This window comes from Hylobates moloch, unplaced genomic scaffold (genome assembly GCF_009828535.3).
Source record: "Hylobates moloch isolate HMO894 unplaced genomic scaffold, HMol_V3 SCAFFOLD_10, whole genome shotgun sequence".
Lineage (NCBI taxonomy): Eukaryota > Metazoa > Chordata > Mammalia > Primates > Hylobatidae > Hylobates > Hylobates moloch.
Genome location: NW_026652285.1, coordinates 9,380,073 through 9,398,289, shown reverse-complemented (window position 1 = coordinate 9,398,289; position 18,217 = coordinate 9,380,073). Strand labels below are relative to the sequence as shown.

Below are 18,217 nucleotides of genomic sequence, written 5' to 3'. Positions count from 1 at the left end.
CAAGTATCTGGCATGTCTTAGATTTTAACAAAAAGAAGACAAGGTTCTTGCAACAAAAGGAAAAATTCACCAAGCATTTAAATTAATGGAGGAGTTGTGAAGCACAGCACAGTGACTCACACCTGCAATCCCTTCACTTTGGGAGGCCGAGGCAGGTGAACCACTTGAAGTCTGGAGTTCGAGACCAGCCTGGCCAACATGGTGAAACCTTGTGTCTACTAAAAATACAAAAATTAGCCAGGCGTGGTGGCAGTCGCCTGTAATCCCAGCTACTCAGGAGGCTGAGGCAGGAGAATCACTTAAACCCGGGAGGCGGAGGTTGCAGTGAGCCAAGATCATGCCATCGCACTCCAGCCTGGGCAACAGAGCAAGATTCTATCTCAAAAAAAAAAAAAAAGAATTAATTAATTAACAGAGGTGACTATGGGAGGCCCAGCTTCCTGTGTGTCACTCTCTAGAGGAATTTGTATTTAATTTTGTTAAGTACAAAATCCATTGTGATGAGGACATTATGTGGGTTGTAAATGTTCTTCTTGATGGTGCCCTTGATCCCTGTCAGGATGTGGAATATTGGGAAGAAATTGAAGTTGGATATGGAGATGTTTTATTTATTCAGTGCAGTGAGGTGAATTGGTGTTGGAAACTTATTGAAGAATTTTGCTGAGTGGCTTTCATCAAGCTGTTAAAATCAAGGGTTGAAAGCCCTTGTCAATCAATGATATAAACTTAGCCCTTTTAATCAGTTGATTACAATTATTTTCCTTGACCTGAATAATGTTGATCAATAGTACTAGGATCACAACAGGCACTTGGGAATAAAGTCGATTATACTGGTTTCAAGACAGTTTTTCATTACTGCTCAAGGCTCATGTTTTGTAGAAATAGGTTTTGTTTTACCATTAAAACAGCACGTGGCTCACACATACTGGTATGATGTTTGGATTATGTGATCCAGGCGTGCAGTCACAGAGAGCCTAGTAGCCCCGAAGATGCATCTGTTTTAAAGCATACTTACTAATTAACATTCACCGTAACAACTTTGAATCCCTGAGAAAGGAAAAGAATTTTATTCTGTTTCATGAAGTGGGAAAATACTTATAAATATGGTATTTTTACTATTTATCCGATGTGTTAAAATAATAACAAAAAATGTTTGAAAGTGACTGTCTGTTTGTAAAGGAATTAATTCTTAGTTATCCCAAACTGTGTATTCTTTCTGTGATGCATTTACAAAATTAAGGTTGCTCTCTGTTATGGTCATATGTTCTTAGGTCAGTGATTCAGAATAGGCGGGCCGGGAGCAGTGGCTCACGCCTGTAATCCCAGCACTTTGGGAGGCCAAAGCGGGTGGATCACCTGAGGCCAAGAGTTCGAGACCAGGCCGGGCGCAGTGGCTCAAGCCTGTAATCCCAGCACTTTGGGAGGCCGAGGCGGGCAGATCACGAGGTCAGGAGATCGAGACCACGGTGAAACCCCGTCTCTACTAAAAAGACAAAAAAAAATTAGCCGGGCATGGTGGTGGGCGCCTGTAGTCCCAGCCACTCGGAGAGGCTGAGCAGGAGAATGGCGTGAACCCAGGAGGCGGAACTTGCAGTGAGCCGAGATCGCGCCACTGCACTCCAGCCTGGGGGACAGAGCGAGACTCCGTCTCAAAAAAAAAAAGAGTTCGAGACCAGCCTGGCCAACATGGTGAAACCCCATGTCTACTAAAAATATAAAAATTACCCGGGTGTGGTGGTGGGCGCCTGTAATCTCAGCTGCTCAGGAGGCTGAGGCAGGAGGATTGCTGGAACCCGGGAGGCAGAGGTTGCAGTGAGCCGAGATGGTGCCATTGCACTCCAGCCCAGGCCAACAACAGACAACAGCGAAACTCCGTCTCAAAAAAAAAAAAAAAAAAAAGCAAAGCAGGTGGCTTCTCTCTGCTCTGCAGTATCTGAGGTCTTAGCTGGGAAGACTTAAAGACTAGGGGTGACTTAAGGGCTGGGGCTGGAATCATTTGAAGGCATGTTCGCTGAGGTGACTGACACCTCGGTGAGTGGACTCGGAGACTGAGACTGCTGACTGGAGAGCCTTATGAGGCCTTTTGGAGATGCTTGGCTTCCTCACAACATGGTGGCCTCAAGGTAGTCAGACTTCTTTATTTTTTTTTATTAACTTTTTTTGAAGACAGTCTGCTCTATTGCCCAGGCTAGAGTACAGTGGCGTGATCTCAGCTCATTGCAACCTCCGCCTCCTGGGTTCAACAATTCTCATGCTCAGCCTCCAGAATAGCTGGAACTATGGGCATGCGCCACCATGTCCAGCTAATTTTTGTATTTTTAATAGAAACAGCCATGTTGGTCAGCCCGGTCTTGAACACCTGGCCTCGGGTGATCCACCCAACGTGCTGGGATTACAGGCATGAGCCACCATGACTGGCTGGTAGTTGGACTTCTTATGAGCTGACTTAGTGCTCAAAACATGAGTGTCCCATTAAACAAGGCAGAAGCTGCATTGCCTTTTATGAGCAGGCCTCAGAAGTCACACAGCCCCAATTCTGTTGCATTTTATTGGTCAAAAGCCAGTCACATGGTAAGCCTAGATTCAAGGGGTGGGGACATAGACCCCTATCTTTCTATGGGAGGAGTGGCAGAAACTCCGCAAACTTGTTTTAAATCCTCCACTTTCTACCCACTGGTTAAAAATTATTTTTGTTACTCTTACTTAAAATGCGCTTACCGGCCAGCCACTGTGGTTACACCTGTAATCCCAACACTTAAGGAGGCCAAAGGCAGGAGGACCACTTGAGGCCTGGAGTTCAAGACCAGTCTGGGCAACACAGCAAGACCTCATTTCTACCAAAAAGAAAAAAGTTTTTAATTAGTCAGATGTGGTGGTACATGCCTGTAGTCCCAGCTACTTGGGAGGCTGAGGCAGAGGATTGCTTGAGCCCAGGAGCTCAAGGTTTGAGCCGTCACTGCACCACTGCACTCCAGCCTGGGCAACGGAGTGAGACCCTGACTCAAAAAAATGAAGTAAAATAAAATGGAATGTGTTTACCCACTCCCAAGATGTCCCAAAAGTCTCGTCTCCTTATAATACCAGGTTTAAGGTCAAGGGCCAGGATCTCATCTAATTCAATCCAGGCGCAGTTCTTAAGTAGAGTTCCTGCAATCTGAAGACCAGCTAAAAGGAAAAGTTATCTGCCCCGCATACCCACATGCAATGATGATCTCGGGATGGGATACCTACCACAGACATTTCTGTTCAAAGAGGAGGGGAATGAGGGGCACAAAACACTCACTGACCATCTGTGTTTGCAACTAAGTAGCTTTTTTAGCTGCTTCCTGTCTGCAGGTCCGGAGCCTCTTTGCATTTTGCCATGTCTATGTTGCTTTCAGTCCTGTCCTTTGAAATTTTGGTGGATTAACTGTGTATCAATTTATAATCACTCCATTAGACAAAATCATGCCCACAAATCTCTGATAAACTCTCCCATACCTTGGGCTCCTCGTGAGCTATTGTGGGACAAGAACCTTAAGATTCAGGAGCCCTGTTGTTTAACAGATAGAATTTGTAAGGCATGCCCTAAAGATCTTTAGAGCCTCGTTTAGTCTGTCTGGAAGATACTGTGGATGCCTTAGATCTTTCTAAGGTTTTGACAAAGGATTTTACAATCCCACTCTGGGTTTGATCCATTGCCCTGAAACCATTTCTTAATTTGAGAATCATTTGCCATCTGGAGAAGCTGGGAATAAGAAACAGTTTTATTTTCAAGCCCAGCAATTGCAGGCTTCTTTATATTTCCTCTAAATTTTACATGAGAGCAGAACCATTCTTTATTAAGGTCCTCTCTCTCCTCTCACATTTTTTTCATAGACAGCAAGACGAAGCCAGATGGCACTTTCAGTATTCTGTCTAGAAATCTCCTTATCTAGATCATCACATTTGTTACGTACATTTTCTATTTTCTGCCTTCCCATAGGCAACAGTGTTGTCAAATTTTCTCCTACTCAACAACAAAGGCCCGCTTTCCTCTGGCTCGAAGTAATCTTTTCCCTGTTTTCCTCAGGCCCTCACTGACCCCCTCTTGAAGGCCTGCCATGATTCCTCCAGCAGTGTCTCGGGACCTTTCCAGCTTCCACCTACTTCCCAAAGCCAGTGCCAACTATCTGGGGTTATGTTATAGGAGCACCCCACTCCTGTTCCAAATTTTTATTCCAATCACTGTTGCTGTGTAACAATCCACCCCAGACTTAGTGGAATGAAACGACCGCTACTTTATTACGTTCTTGGATTCTGTTGGTAAAGAATTTGAAAGAGGCACTGTGAGGCCAGCATGCCTCTGCTCCACAATGTCTAGGGCCTCCATTAGGAAGATTCGAAGGTGGGGGTTACCTGGTGAGAGTTGAAATCACTGGAGCCCTCATACACTCACTTGTCTGGCCCCGGCTGGCAGAGCTCAAACCAGGACTGATGACCAGAGCACCTGCACACGACCCCTCTGAGAGGTTTGGCTGCCTCACGGCATGGCACCTCAAGACCATCAGCCTGCTTGCATGAGGGCTCTGGGCTCAAGCAATTTGTTGCTTTCAAGAGATACTTGCTTATAAAGGGATAAACTCTCAGTTATGCCACAGCTTCCATTATTTCCATGATGAGCCCACACAGCTGAGCTTCCTGAGTTATAGCTAGTTGAGGAGTAAGGAGGGAACAAGATGTGGGGGACTGGGAAGGGAGAACGAGGGAGATTAGGAGAGACAGATGAACAGAACAGAGAAAGGTGAAAAGGAAGTCACCAGGTGTCCTGCAAAAAGCCAGAGCAAACTGTCTCCCAAGTTTCTGAATGGAAAACAGAATGAACAGAATGTTCTCCATCAAAGAGCAGCCAAATCAATTTGTTAATTGAGATCAAAAGAGCATAAGCATTATCTCTGCAGTCTAATCAAAGAACAGAAGTTGAATAGTACATCCAAAAACCCAAGTGTCTATATCAAAATGCAAGCAAACACCTGCAGAAATTAAGTGACCTCTAAATTTCATGAAAGTTCTTTGTGTGTCAGGCATAGCTTTGGACGGGGTATGGGGGGCAGGGGCATGGAAGGGCAGGGAGGTGGGGGGAATACCAAGAATGTAGTCCCTTAGAGGTGTATGTAGAGAACAGTAACCAAGGAAGAGGAGAGATTCTCCAGGACAGAAGATTGTGGAGCAGCTGCTACTGGGAGGAAGTTTGGAACAAAGATGCTCCAGAGTAAAAAAAATAAATAAATAAAACTGATTATTATAGTGATGAAATAGCGATAAATACATTTGAGTATTTACCATCTTACTATAAAATGAAGTATTGTTTTATATACATGATATACTGTAAAATAAAAACAATACAAATACAAAACTTCATACTTGGCTCAAAAAAGTGAAAGCCACCAAGCCTGATCCCAAGGAGATCATTCTGGTTGGACAAGCACACAGATAACACATAAATGTGAACTATTATTAAACTGAGTTATATTGAGGTATTTCTTTTTTTTTTTTTTTTTTTGAGATGGAATCTTGCTCTGTTGCCCGGGCTGGAGTGCTGGAGTGCAGTGGCGCTGTTTCGGCTCACTGCAACCTCTGCCTTCCTGGTTCATGCGATTCTCCTGCCTCAGCCTCCCGAGTAGCTGGGATTACAGGAACACACCACCACGCCCAGCTAATTTTTGTATTTTTAGTAGAAACAGAATTTCACCATGTTGGCCAGGATGATCTTGATCTCCTGACCTCGTGATCTGCCCGCCTCGGCCTCCAAAAGTGCTGGGATTACACGCGTGAGCCACTGCACCTGGCCTATATTGAGGTATTTCTTACTAGTGAACCACCCTTACCCTTGTGAATATACTCTCATGGTCATGGTGTTTATCTTGTTGAATCCAGTTTGTTAATTATTTTGGATTTTGCATCTGTATTTGTACGTTACATTGATTTCTAGGTGTGTGTGTTTTTGTGTGTGAGAGAGAGAGATTCAGTAGGTTTTGCTAGCAGGATAAATAAAATGAGTCAGTATGATTTTTCTCTTTTTCCATATTGTAGAGCATCTAAGTATGATAGAAATTACCTGGGCCTATAACATAACCTGTGCCTAGTAAGAACTAGGGGAGTGTTTTTCTGATAATATATTAAAAAAAACTTTGTGTTAGTTATAAATAGAAATTAATTGTTTTATCTTTCTTTAAGTCAATTTTACTAATTTATATTTTCCTATAAAATCATGCATTTCAGGCCTGGTGCAGTGGCTTACACCTGTAATCCCAGCACTTTGGGAGGCCAAGGCGGGAGGATCGCTTGGGCTCAGGAATTCATGACAGCCTGGGCAACATGACAAAACCCTGTCTCTACTAAAAATACAAAAACTACCCGGGCATGGTGATGTGCTTCTCTGATCCCAGCTTCATGGGAGGCTGGGGTGGGAAGATTGCTTGAGCCTGGGAGGTAGAGGCTGCAGTGAGCCAAGATCGTGCCACTGCACTCCAGCCTGGGCAAGACAGCTAGACCACATCTTTAAAGAAAAATATGCATTTCATTAATATGGAATTACGATTACAAAAGTTTTTTCTCTTGTAATGTCTTCTTTTTTTTTTTTTTTGAGACGGATCTCACTCTGTCACCCAGGCTGGAGTGCAGTGGCATGATCAGCTCACTGTAACCTCAAACTCCTGGGCTCAAGCAGTCCTCCTGCCTCAGCCTCCTGAGTAGCTGGGACTACAGGCACACACCACTACATCCAGCTAATTTTTTTTTTAGCCGGGGTTTTGCTATGTTGCCTAGGCTGGTCATGAACTCCCGGCCTCAAGTGATCCTCCTGTCTCAGCCTCCCAAAGTGCTGGGATTAGAGGCTTGAGCAACTGCTCCTGGCCTCTTATAATTTCGAAAGTCAACACACCCTTTCTTAAATCCCTTTCTCATTCCTAATGTTAAATATTTGTGGTTTTGCCTGTTTTTTCCTTGGTGAGACTCTGCCAAGGGTTTGGTCTGTTCGAAGAACCAGCTCTTTAATTTATTATGTATATTGTTCTCATTCATAAACTTCTGCTTTTATCTTAATTTTATAAACAGGGTATATTTTTGTTTTTTACTTAAATCTGTAAACCTTCGTCCTCCAATAAAGGAGTTGTATCCTGTTCACATTTCTTACAGCAACTGGCAAAAAAACTTTTCTTAAATTCAATCATGCTATTTAAATGCTTTCTATTTTTTATGCTCCCACGCTATGTCATTCTTTTTTCTGTTGCTGCATTGGTCAAGTTTTATTTATTCTCTTTTTACTAATAGTTAGAACCTTACACATCCTTTTTCATCTTAATGATTACTGTTAAATATTTGAGCTGGTCTTTCCTAATTGATATCAAGAATAAAATGGATTTACTTATCTCCTCCTGTGAATTGTGACAAAATTAATGTGAGTTTTCTTTTCGTTTTTAAGATGGAGTCTGGCTTCAGTGTCCAGGCTGGAGTGCAATGGGACGATCTCGGCTCACTGCAGCCTCTGCCTCCCAGATTCAAGCAATTCTCCTGCCCCAGCCTCCTGATTAGCTGGGACTATAGGCGGCCTCCACCACGACCAGCTAATTTTTGTATTTTTAGTAGAGACGGGGTTTCACCATGCTGGCCAGGCCAGTCTCAAACTCCTGACCTCAAGTGATCCTCCCGTCTTGGCCTTCCAAAGTGTTGGGGTTACAGACGTGAGCCACCACACTCAGCCAAGTTTTCTTTTTTAAAAAAGGATATAAACCTGAATTTTATTTTCCTATATAGATAACTTATTTTTGTATGCCTAGATACTTGAAGATTTTTTCCTTTATTCTACAGGTCTAAAACTTCTCTGGTCTACACATCCAGAAGAAGATCCTCTAAGTTTGGCTGGTACCTGTGATTCCTTTCTATCTAAAGACTGGGACGTTTTCTTCCATTATTCTTTAATTTTCTGCAGTATCTATTCAGTTACTGCTTCCATTGTGTATGTAATTTATCATATTTGTCTTTTCGAATTATTTCTCTTCCTAATATTGGTCTGTTTTGCACTGATTTCGTAAATGAGAATATGGATTAGAGATTTTCTTGTATAGTGAGCTTGCTCTCTTGCGCTCATTCCATTGCAGAGGAGGAGAGGACATCTGCTCTGACTTCTCAGGCCGGCCTCCTCTTCCAGAACTGCTCAGCTCTTTACCTATCTAGTTGTGTTCACTGTTTGGTCCTTCTTAGTAAGGAGAGGCTGGGAGAATTGAAATGGGTTGCAATCAGAGACTCTGTTTGCCCTGTTCAAATCTTCAAGGCCAAAGAAGGGGAAGGCTTAGATTTATCATAGCATAGAAATCTCATCGATTAGGAGAAATAAGGAAGCAACGGGGGCAGGGGGAGCCTTGGTAAGGAGTTTCCCTTTTGTTCGGAGAAACGCATCTATGTGTTATGGCTGCCCAAGTGCAATGAGGTAGTGACCCCTTCCCCAGCTGAGATGTTTCACAAAATACCTTCCATTTGCATGGTGGTGTAAGGCTTTAAAATTATATTTTCAGTGATAAAGTTTTGCTGATATATTTTCACTTAGAGTGTAAGACCCTCGAAGACAGAGGGTTTTTTTGCTTATTTACTTTTTGTACTCCAGAGTTGCTACTATTTGATCCTTACCACAACCCTGCAAGGTAGACAAGGCACCTGATGTTATCCTTATTTTGCAGAAAAGGAGACAGATGCCCCAATAAATTAAATGAGTCACTCAAGATCACATGGCTGAATTGGGATTAACACCCAGTTCATCCTTAGTACACTAATCCCCACTTACCATCCTTTCTTCCAGAACTAAAGGGGACATTCTGGGTGCTGTTTGTCCTGCCTTGGTGACAGTAGGGACTTAATCTTTCATTATTTGTGTAGCAGAGCAACTTAAGTGCCGTTTTCCCTCATTTCTTCCGCGACTCTGACACACCACTAGGCCTGGGCATACACATGAAGAATTCCCATCCACAGCAGATAAAGCCACCCAGACAGCAAGGGAGAGGGAAGGGGCGGGAGAGAAGCCCACCCGCTGAGAGGGGGTGGTGGCCGAGAGCAGTGTCATTGGCTCCTGTCCTCTGGTCCAGGCAACACCTAGGAAGGGATCCTCTATCCCTGTGGTTTCAGCATTCTTTGCCGAATCTGTCTCTTTTTCCCTGAACCCCTGCAGCTAATGCTCCTGGGATATGCTGGCAGAGTTACTGCTGTTACCATTCTCATTTCATTAGGCTTTAATCAAGCTCTCCTGTGAAGTGCTACATCAATTCAATTTTGAATTTCACATATAAAATAATCAAATGAGAGTGAAGCATGATAGACATAAAATGTTTTTTTAAAATGAAAATGATATTTTTAATTTAATCATATAAAAATCATCTGGATCCGGTACATCTAAGTGGCAGAGAGTTTGCTATATTCTCTTACCAGTGGCCTCAGAAAGCCCATGATGCACATTGGTTGGTGAGTGATTTCCAATTTCTTTAATATTTTCCCTTCTCTCCATTAAGCCCTGACCCTGGCATTCTTTAAAATCAACCCAAGAACTCACCTCCTATGAAAATGTATTCATGGGAATATTTATAGAATATATAAGTATTCTGTGTCCATTTATACATGATACTTGAAAAACCTGGTGTGATGGAAAGAACATGAGTCCCCATCAGTCTGCAGGTCTGAGTTCTAGTTCCCAAGCCTGCAGACAGGCTGAACTCCTTCAGTCTCAATTTCTATCTGTAAAACATAGGCATGGAACTAAGTGGCATTCCAAATCTGTAAACTGTTAAGGTGTTTTTCTTCAGTTATTTAATACTTTCCTCTGATCCAACTGGATTGTGAATCCCCCAAGAACAGGGATCACATTCTCAGCATCTTCCGCATGTCTGTCTCTGCCACAGGCTGTGTGGCACTGCGCCATCCCCCAGTGGTTGCCTTGTTCATGCTGCCTGCCCGCCTGGCTGATAGCACCTGTGGTAGCCAGGAGGTGGCACTTCGGTATTTTATGCAATAGAAGAACAGACCACAGAATGAGGAAATCACTCTGACTTCTGCTTTATTGACCAAAGTAGAATATCTAGAGATCAAAACAGCCAGGGTGTGCTATTTTTTGAATTTATAGGCAATGAATATAATTTACTTGCGTGGGTGGTGGTGTACAGGTCTCTTGAGTCTTAGTATAGGCATAAATTTGTGTAACCACTGCCACAGTCAGGATACAGAGTAGTTCCATACCCTAAAAAACTCCCTTGTATCAGACTCCTCATAACCCCAAACCCTGGCAGCTACTGATCTGTTGTCCACCCTTATCCTTTTATCTTCTAGAGAATATCGTATAAATGGAGTCACACAGGCTGTAACCTTTCGAGACTGGCTGCTTTCATTCAACCATAATGCCTGTGAGATTTATCCACGCTGTTGCATGTCAGTAATTTGTATCATTAGTTTGTTCATTGCTGAGTAGCAGTCCATTATTTAGATGTACCACAGTTTGTTTATCCGTGCACACAATGCTGGATATTTGGGTCGTTTCCAGCTTTTGTCGATTATTAATAGAGCTGCTGTAAACATTCCTGTATAAATTTTCATGTGAAGCTAAGTTTTTATTTCTCTAGGATACGTGCCTAGGAGTGAGATTGCTGGCTCACGTGGTAATTTTCCGTTTAATTTTTTGAGTTAACAACCACTGTTTCCACAGTGGCTGTAACATTTTACATTGTACATTTTACATTTTCACCAATAATGCATGTGAGTCCCACTTGTTCTGTGTCCTCACCAGCATTTAGTATTATCACTCTTTTGTTGTTGTAGGCTGTTTTGTTATTTTAGCCATTCTGATGGGTTTGCAGTGGTTCCCATTGCAGTTTTAGTTTGCATTTCCCTAATGGCTACTGATGTTGAGCACCCTTTCATGTGCTTATTCACCCCTATGCCTTCTTTGGTGAAGTGATTTCAAATCTTTTATCCATCTTTTTTAATTGAGTTGTTTACTATCTTAAGTTTTAAGAGCTCTTTATAGATTCTAAATACAAGTCCTTTATCAGATATATTTTTACAAATATTTTCTACCAGTCTGTGGCTAGTCTTTTCACTCTCCCACCAGTATCTTCCTTAGAGCAAAAGTTTTAAATTTGATCAAGTTCAATTTATCAACTTTTTTGCGTTATGGATTGTGCTTTCGGTATCATTTCTAAGAAATCTTTGCCAACCCAAGGTCACAAAGATTTTCTTCTATGTTTTCTCCTAAAAGTTTTCTAGTTTTACATTTTGCATTTCGATCTTATAGTGCACTCTGAATTATTTACGAGATGTGAGATTTAGGTAGACTTTTATTTCCATTTGCATGGGGATGTCCAAATGTTCCAAGTTATCCAGATGCCCACATTATCCTTTCTTCATTGAACTGTCTTTGCACCCTGGTGAAAAAATTATTGGCCATATTCATGTGAGTCTGTTTCTGATTTATGTTTTTTTTTCTTTCTAAATTATTGTCTTGATTAATGTAGCTTTATACTAAGTATTAAAATCAGCCTCTATGAGCCCTCCAACTTTATTCTTCATTTACAAAACTGTTATGGCTATTCTAGTTCTTTTGCTTTTCCATACACATTTTAGAATCTTCTTGTTGATACCTACAAAAAATCTTGCTGGGATTTTGGTTGGGATTTCATTAAATCTATAGATTAATATGGGAAAAATTGGTATCTTAAGAATTTGTGTTTTCTAGTCCATGAGGATATTATTTCCCTTCATTTATTTAGGTTTTCTTTTATTCCTTTCATCAGCCTTTTAATTTAACTTGTTCAACATTTTGTAGTTTTCAACATGTAGGTCCTACAGATAGATGTTTTGTTGGATTTATATCTAAGTATTTTTGTTTTTGGAGTTGTTATAGATGGTTTTGTTCTTAAATTTTTGTTTCAAATTTTTCATTGCTAATATAGAAATATTTTTGTATGTCAGCCTTATATCCTTTCACTTTACTAAATGCACTTATTAGTTCTGGGAGCTATTTTGTGGATCCTTGGCATTTTCTATGTAGGCGATCATGTAATCTGAAAACAGAGACGTGTTTCTTCCTTTTCAATCTGTATGCTTTTTAATTTTTTTTTTTCTTTGAGATGGAGTCTCACTCTGTCACCCAGGCTGAAGTGCAGTGACGCGATCTCAACTCACTGCAACCTCTGCCTCCCAGGTTCACACGATTCTCCTGCCTCAGCCTCCTGAGTAGCTGGGATTACAGGCACCCGCCACCACACCTGGCTAATTTTTGTATTTTTAGTAGATACAGGGTTTCACCATATTGGTCAGGCTGGTCTCGAACCCCTGACCTCAAGTGATCCACCCACCTCAGCCTCCCAAAGTGCTGGGATTACAGGCGTGAGCCACCACACCCAGCCGCTTTTTAATTTCTTTAACCTGCCTTGCTGCACTGGCTAGGGCTTCCAGTATAATGTTGCATAGCTGCAGTGACAGTGGAAATCCTTGCATTGCTCCCGATCTTTTTTTTTTTTTTTTTTTTTTTTTTTTTTCTGAGACGGTGTCTCGCTCTGTCGCCCAGGCTGGAGTGCAGTGGCGCGATCTTGGCTCACTTCAAGCTCCGCCTCCCGGGTTCACGCCATTCTCCTGCCTCAGCCTCTCCCAGTAGCTGGGACTACAGGCGCCCACCACCACGCCCAGCTAATTTTTTTGTATTTTTAGTAGAGACGGGGTTTCACCGTGGTCTCAATCTCCTGACCTCGTGATCCACCCGCCTCGGCCTCCCAAAGTGCTGGGATTACAAGCATGAGCCACCGCGCCCGGCCGCATTGCTCCCGATCTTAAGGGAAAACATTCAGTCCTTCTCCACCAAGTATGGTGTTAGCTGTGGCATGTTGTATATGTCATTTTATCAGGTTAAGTTCCCTTATAATCCTGGTTTGCTGAGAAATTTTTATCACGGATAGATGTTGAATTTTGTCGAGTACTTCTTCTGTGTCACTTGATGCAATCTGTGGATTTTCTTTTTTATCCTGTCATTTTATTCTGTCATTACCTTGATTAATTTTTGAATACTGAGCTAGCCTTGCATTTCTTAGATAAACTCCACTTGGTCATGTTGTATTATCATTTTTATGTATTGTTGGATTTAATTTGCTAATATTTTCTTGACATCCATTTTTACATCCATGTTGATGAAGGATATCAGTTTGTAGTTTTCTTGTACTGTTGTGTTTATTTTTGATACCAGAATAATGCCAGCTTCAAAATGAGTTAGGAAGTGTTCCCTTCTCTCCTATTTTCTAGAAGAAATATGGTGAATTGGTGTTATTTCTTCTTTAAATGTTTGGTGGAATTCACTAGTGAAATCATCTGGGACTAGAATTTTCTTTTTCAAAATGTTTTTAAATATAAATCTAATTTCTTCAGCAGATATAGAATTATTCAAGTTATTTCTTCTTGGAGAGTTTTAGTGTTTTTTGGCTCTTAAATAATTATTTGTTGTTGTTTTTGAGATGGAGTCTCGCTCTGTCACCAGGCTGGAGTGGAGTACAGCGGCATGATCTCAGCTCACGGCAACCACTGCCTCCTGGGTTCAAACAATTCTCCTGCCTCAGCCTCCTGAGTAGCTGGGACTACAGGCACACGCCTCCATGCCTGGCTAATGTTGTTTTTTTTGTTTGTTTTTTGTTTTTGTATTTTAGTAGAGATGGGGTTTCACCATGTTGCCAAGGCTGGTCTCGAACTCCTGAGCTCAGGCAATCCGCCTGCCTTGGCCTCCCAAAGTGCTAGGATTACAGGTGTGAGCCACTGCACCCTGCTGGAATTATTTGGTTTTAACTAAGTTGTTGAATAAGTTTTTGTACAGAATTGGTCCAAATATTTTAATATTATCCTTTTAATGTCTGTGTGGTCTATAGAGATGGCCCCTCTTCCATTCCTGATATTGATAATAAGTTCTTCCTTCTTTTTTTGTTTTGGGCTAGAGGTTTATCAATTTTATTGATCTTCTGAAAGAACCATCTCTTTCATTAATTTTTCTTTATTGTTTTTCTATTTCAAATTTTATTCATTTCTGCTCTTTATTATTTCCTTCCATCTGCTTGTTCCGTGAAACTGATAAAGATTAAAGTCAGGAGGGTCACTGAGCAAAACCCTTAGAAAATGTATGACGTGTTTTGTTGTTTTTAGGGATGGTGTCTCGTTATGTTGCCCAGGCTGGATTCAAACTCCAGGGCTCAAATAATCCTCCTGTTTCAGCCTCCCAAGTAGCTGGGACTACAGGCACATGCCACCATGCCCAGCTCCAAAATGTATTTTTTAATTTATTCTTTTGAGAATGATCCAAATAGTTTTCCATGCATTTTCTCTTTGCAGTTGACTGGTCTTAGTGTCTCCAATGGAAAGGACCAACTTGTAGTGTTCCATACAAAAGACAACAAAGACCTCATTGTCTGCCTCTTCAGCAAACAGCCAACCCATGAGAGTCGAATTGGAGAACTTGTTGGGGTGCTGGTGAATCATTTCAAGAGGTAAAGTTTGATTTTTGTAACTAAGACACGTTTTAAATCTATGAAATCTTTAATCGTAATTATCACTGAGCTTGTTTTGTGCCAATTTTAATGTATGGAGCTATTTTTCTCCATAAGGACAACTTAAATCATCTGTTTCACAGAAGGTGAAATTAGCATCCCAGCTTACTTTCGGGATTAGGAATGACCCTCTACTTTTCCAGCCTCCAGCTGAACCAACAATGAGAGATTTCCCTAATGGTGATTTTTATTCCACTGTCGATCCAAATGTAATTAAATCCAAAAGATAGACAAATTATATTCTTCTCATCATAGCTTCTCATTTACCCCAAGTAAAATCAGTTTGTGTGTCCACTGTGACCGTAAGCAAATTAGAAGGCAAATTTGGGATGGCATGCAAGTCCACGAAGACTGCAGGAATTCCTGAGAGAGGCAGTAACCACTGCAAAAACGTGGGGTCATGATGGAACATGGCATGATCTGAGAACTTCATAGTAAGCCCTGATGATACCTGGGGCAGGGGGGTGAACAATGATACAATAAATATAAACAGAGAGCAAGTCCTGAGGGTGATGGGGACCAGTGAATAGATAATTTTAAGCAGGGGGGTGATTTTGTCTGGTTATTCATTGGCGTTCTTTCGGAGATTGGATTTCTCTTCCCATAAGGGGTCATGGAATATTTAGCTGGGTGTGTCTGTCCAAAGTCAAGTGCTCTCTTTGTGGCATGCTGCCTTCACCTCCCCAACCCCACCTGATGCTGGGAGAAGACCACTCATCAAAATCAGTGACTGAGAAATGATACAAGTGTAGTTCCTTTTTCTTCCTAAAAGACATTTCCTGAGTTCCTAAAATTAATCAAGTATTCCTTATTAGTATGATTTTGTTTGTTTGTTTGTTTGTTTGTTTCAGTTTAGACGTGGCTTCTCTTTCTCGCAACAAACACATATTTGGAATCAGATGTCCACATACCTAATTCTATTGTGTTCATTTTGGCTGATAAATGTATAGAGCATAATTTTAGAAGTGGGCTGCACAGACCATTTATTTTATGTTATTACACCTTGCATTCTAGATCAAAGTAGATCTTTAAATATTTTCTATCATTAAATGCTTTTAGATGCTATAAGTAAAGTAATACTTAATGGTCATTTGTGGGGGAAAAATAAGAAAGTAATTACCAAAAATAATAATAAACGCATAAGCTTTTGAAAATTCCTTTCCATCTGCCAAATAAATGTAAAGCTAAGAAAAATTTAAAAAGTTTAGAATGTAGCCAGGCGCAGTGGCTCACGCCTGTAATCCCAGCACTTTGGGAGGCCGAGGCGGGTGGATCACGAGGTCAGCAGATCGAGACCATCCTGGCTAACATGGTGAAACCCCGTCTCTACTAAAAATACAAAAAATTAGCTGGGCTTGGTGGCGGGCACCTGTAGTCCCAGCTACTCGGGAGGCTGAGGCAGGAGAATGGCGTGAACCCCGGAGGCGGAGCTTGCCGTGAGCCGAGGTCGCGCCACTGCACTCCAGCCTGGGCGACAGAAGGAGACTCCGTCTCAAAAAAAAAAAAAAAAAAAAAAAGTTTAGAATGTAAGGAAAAGACATAAAGAAGGCATCTCTGCAATAAATGTCTATAACTCAAATAAGCAAGCTTATTTTCCTGCTAATATTTATAGCAAAGTATAGAAAATTAAAGGAATTTTAATTTGTTACTCTTAATTTGGATACCAGTACTAATGAATGCAAGAGTTTTTGCCTGGGAAATTGAAGTATTTTATCTCTATCTGGGTGCTTATTTAGCAGATTCTGATCTATTAAGTGCCTTCTACAAGTGACAGAAATACGTGAATCTGGACGTAGATTTCATCAGTTGCTTTCTTTTCCTAGCTAGCATATGCATGCTGAGGTACATTTCTTTGCATATGCGCTCTATCTTTAATGTATGTAAGGATTTTTAATTTCTTTAAAATTTATAAATGTAAAGAGAAGACTATCAAGATGCTAGGATTTTTTTGGTGGATTTTTTTTTTTTTAATTCTTGGTATTTCTATCTTATGAATTAAGAGTGAAGTGGAAATGAGATAAAATCTTTCCTCCCAGACCCCAGAAAAGTCAGGCTTGAAATTTTGACTTAGAGTTTTAGTCATCAACTCACTATTGACTTTTTGGGAAAAGGTTAATTTGATTTTTTCTAGCAATTTTCCTTTATTGTCAACTATCATATCATTGCCATGACATTGAAATTCACGTTGTATTTTATAAGCATAATGTTGTGGCTCATAATCTTATTTGTCCCTGAGTTAATTATGGAAATCCAAAGGTTCGAGAGGGAATTAGCTTCAGACCAATTCTTTATCTTCCAGATAATTTCCCTAAAGTACATTCTGAGATGTGTTCTTGTCAGCAGTTGGGAGGAAAGGGCCCAAAACTTCCCAAGGCTGAGGAAAGAACCAGCTAAGAGGACCAGAGGGAACAGTGCCCAGCCTCACAAAGAGCCAGGAGTAGTTTCTGATCTAACAAGGCAGACTAAAGAACTTCGTCATTCACAGGGTAATTGGGTAGAGTACTCAGAAGGGTTTTGCCTCAGTAGGGGGGAATAATTGGCCCTAGAATAAATGCTGCTCTGGTACCGCCTAATAAATCTTAAAAGCAAGACCCAAAAGGATCAAACTGCTTCCAAGTAACTTAGCTACGTCCTGAAACAAAGCTCATGTATATTTATAAAAATACAAAAATATCCATACGCAACAGGTAAAATTCACAATGTCTGACATCCAGTCAAAGATTACGGGCATGCAAATAGGAAAATACAGTCCATTATGAGGGGGAGAATCATCCCTTTGAAACCAACCCAGAACAGACAAAGATACTAGAATTAGCAGATACAGACATTGTAAGTCATTATAACTAGATTTCAGATGTTTATAAGTTAACTAGAGATATGGAAGATGTAAGAAAAAGACCCAAATCGAACTTCTAGATGAAAAATACACTGATGCTTGAAATATTCCATGATTTAAAAAGAAAACAAAACAAGACAAAGCCTGTCCTCAAATAAAGTTTTCCTCATCACCATGAGCTGAAGCCAGAACTTTCCTGGCATTTCCTTTCACATGAATCTTGAAATAAAAACCAACTAAGTATAAATTAGTCTCTCTTTCACCTCCTGCAGTCTTTATTCAATCCGGACCCATTATTTCTGCCTCTCCAAGTACACACCCACATATTTCATGTTTGCTAAAACATTTGAAGACAATCTTTAATAAAGTACAGGCATACCTCGTCTTACTGTTCTTTGCATTATTACACTTCACAGATATCGTGGTTTTTATAAATTGAAGGTTTGTGGCAACCCTGCATTGAACAAGTCTATTAGTGCCGTTTTTCCAACAGCATATGCTCACTTTGCGTCTCTGGACACTGGAAGAAGATGCCATTTGGAACTTTCGTAGCCAGAGAGGAGGTCAATGCCTAGCTTCAAAGGACAGGCTGACTCTTTGGTTAGGAGCTAACAAATTGCCACAGCAATTTTGATAATTCTCATAATATTTCAAAACTTTATATTGTTATTATCTGCTATGGTGGTCTTTGATCAGTGATCTTTGTTATTACTATAATCATTTCAGGGTACCACAAACTGTACCCGTGTGGGTACAGACTTAACTGATCAATACTGTGTGCGTTCTGACTGCCCCACTGACCATCTAT

The 18,217-nt window shown here is 41.0% G+C and overlaps 1 protein-coding gene across 7 annotated transcripts in view; it reads left to right on the top strand.

Annotated features, from left to right (window-relative positions):
• Window positions 1-18,217, top strand: part of MYO1D (myosin ID) — a 386,481-nt gene that overhangs the window by 259,290 nt on the left and 108,974 nt on the right. For 6 of the 7 annotated variants that reach the window (XM_032162950.2, XM_058445327.1, XM_058445325.1 and 3 more), the window contains exon 21: window positions 14,359-14,513. In XM_032162950.2, coding sequence (XP_032018841.1) covers window positions 14,359-14,513 — 155 coding nt within the window. Of the gene's footprint in view, window positions 1-14,358; window positions 14,514-15,424; window positions 15,698-18,217 lie in introns of those variants that run through there. The other variant, XM_058445322.1, reaches the window with a different exon arrangement.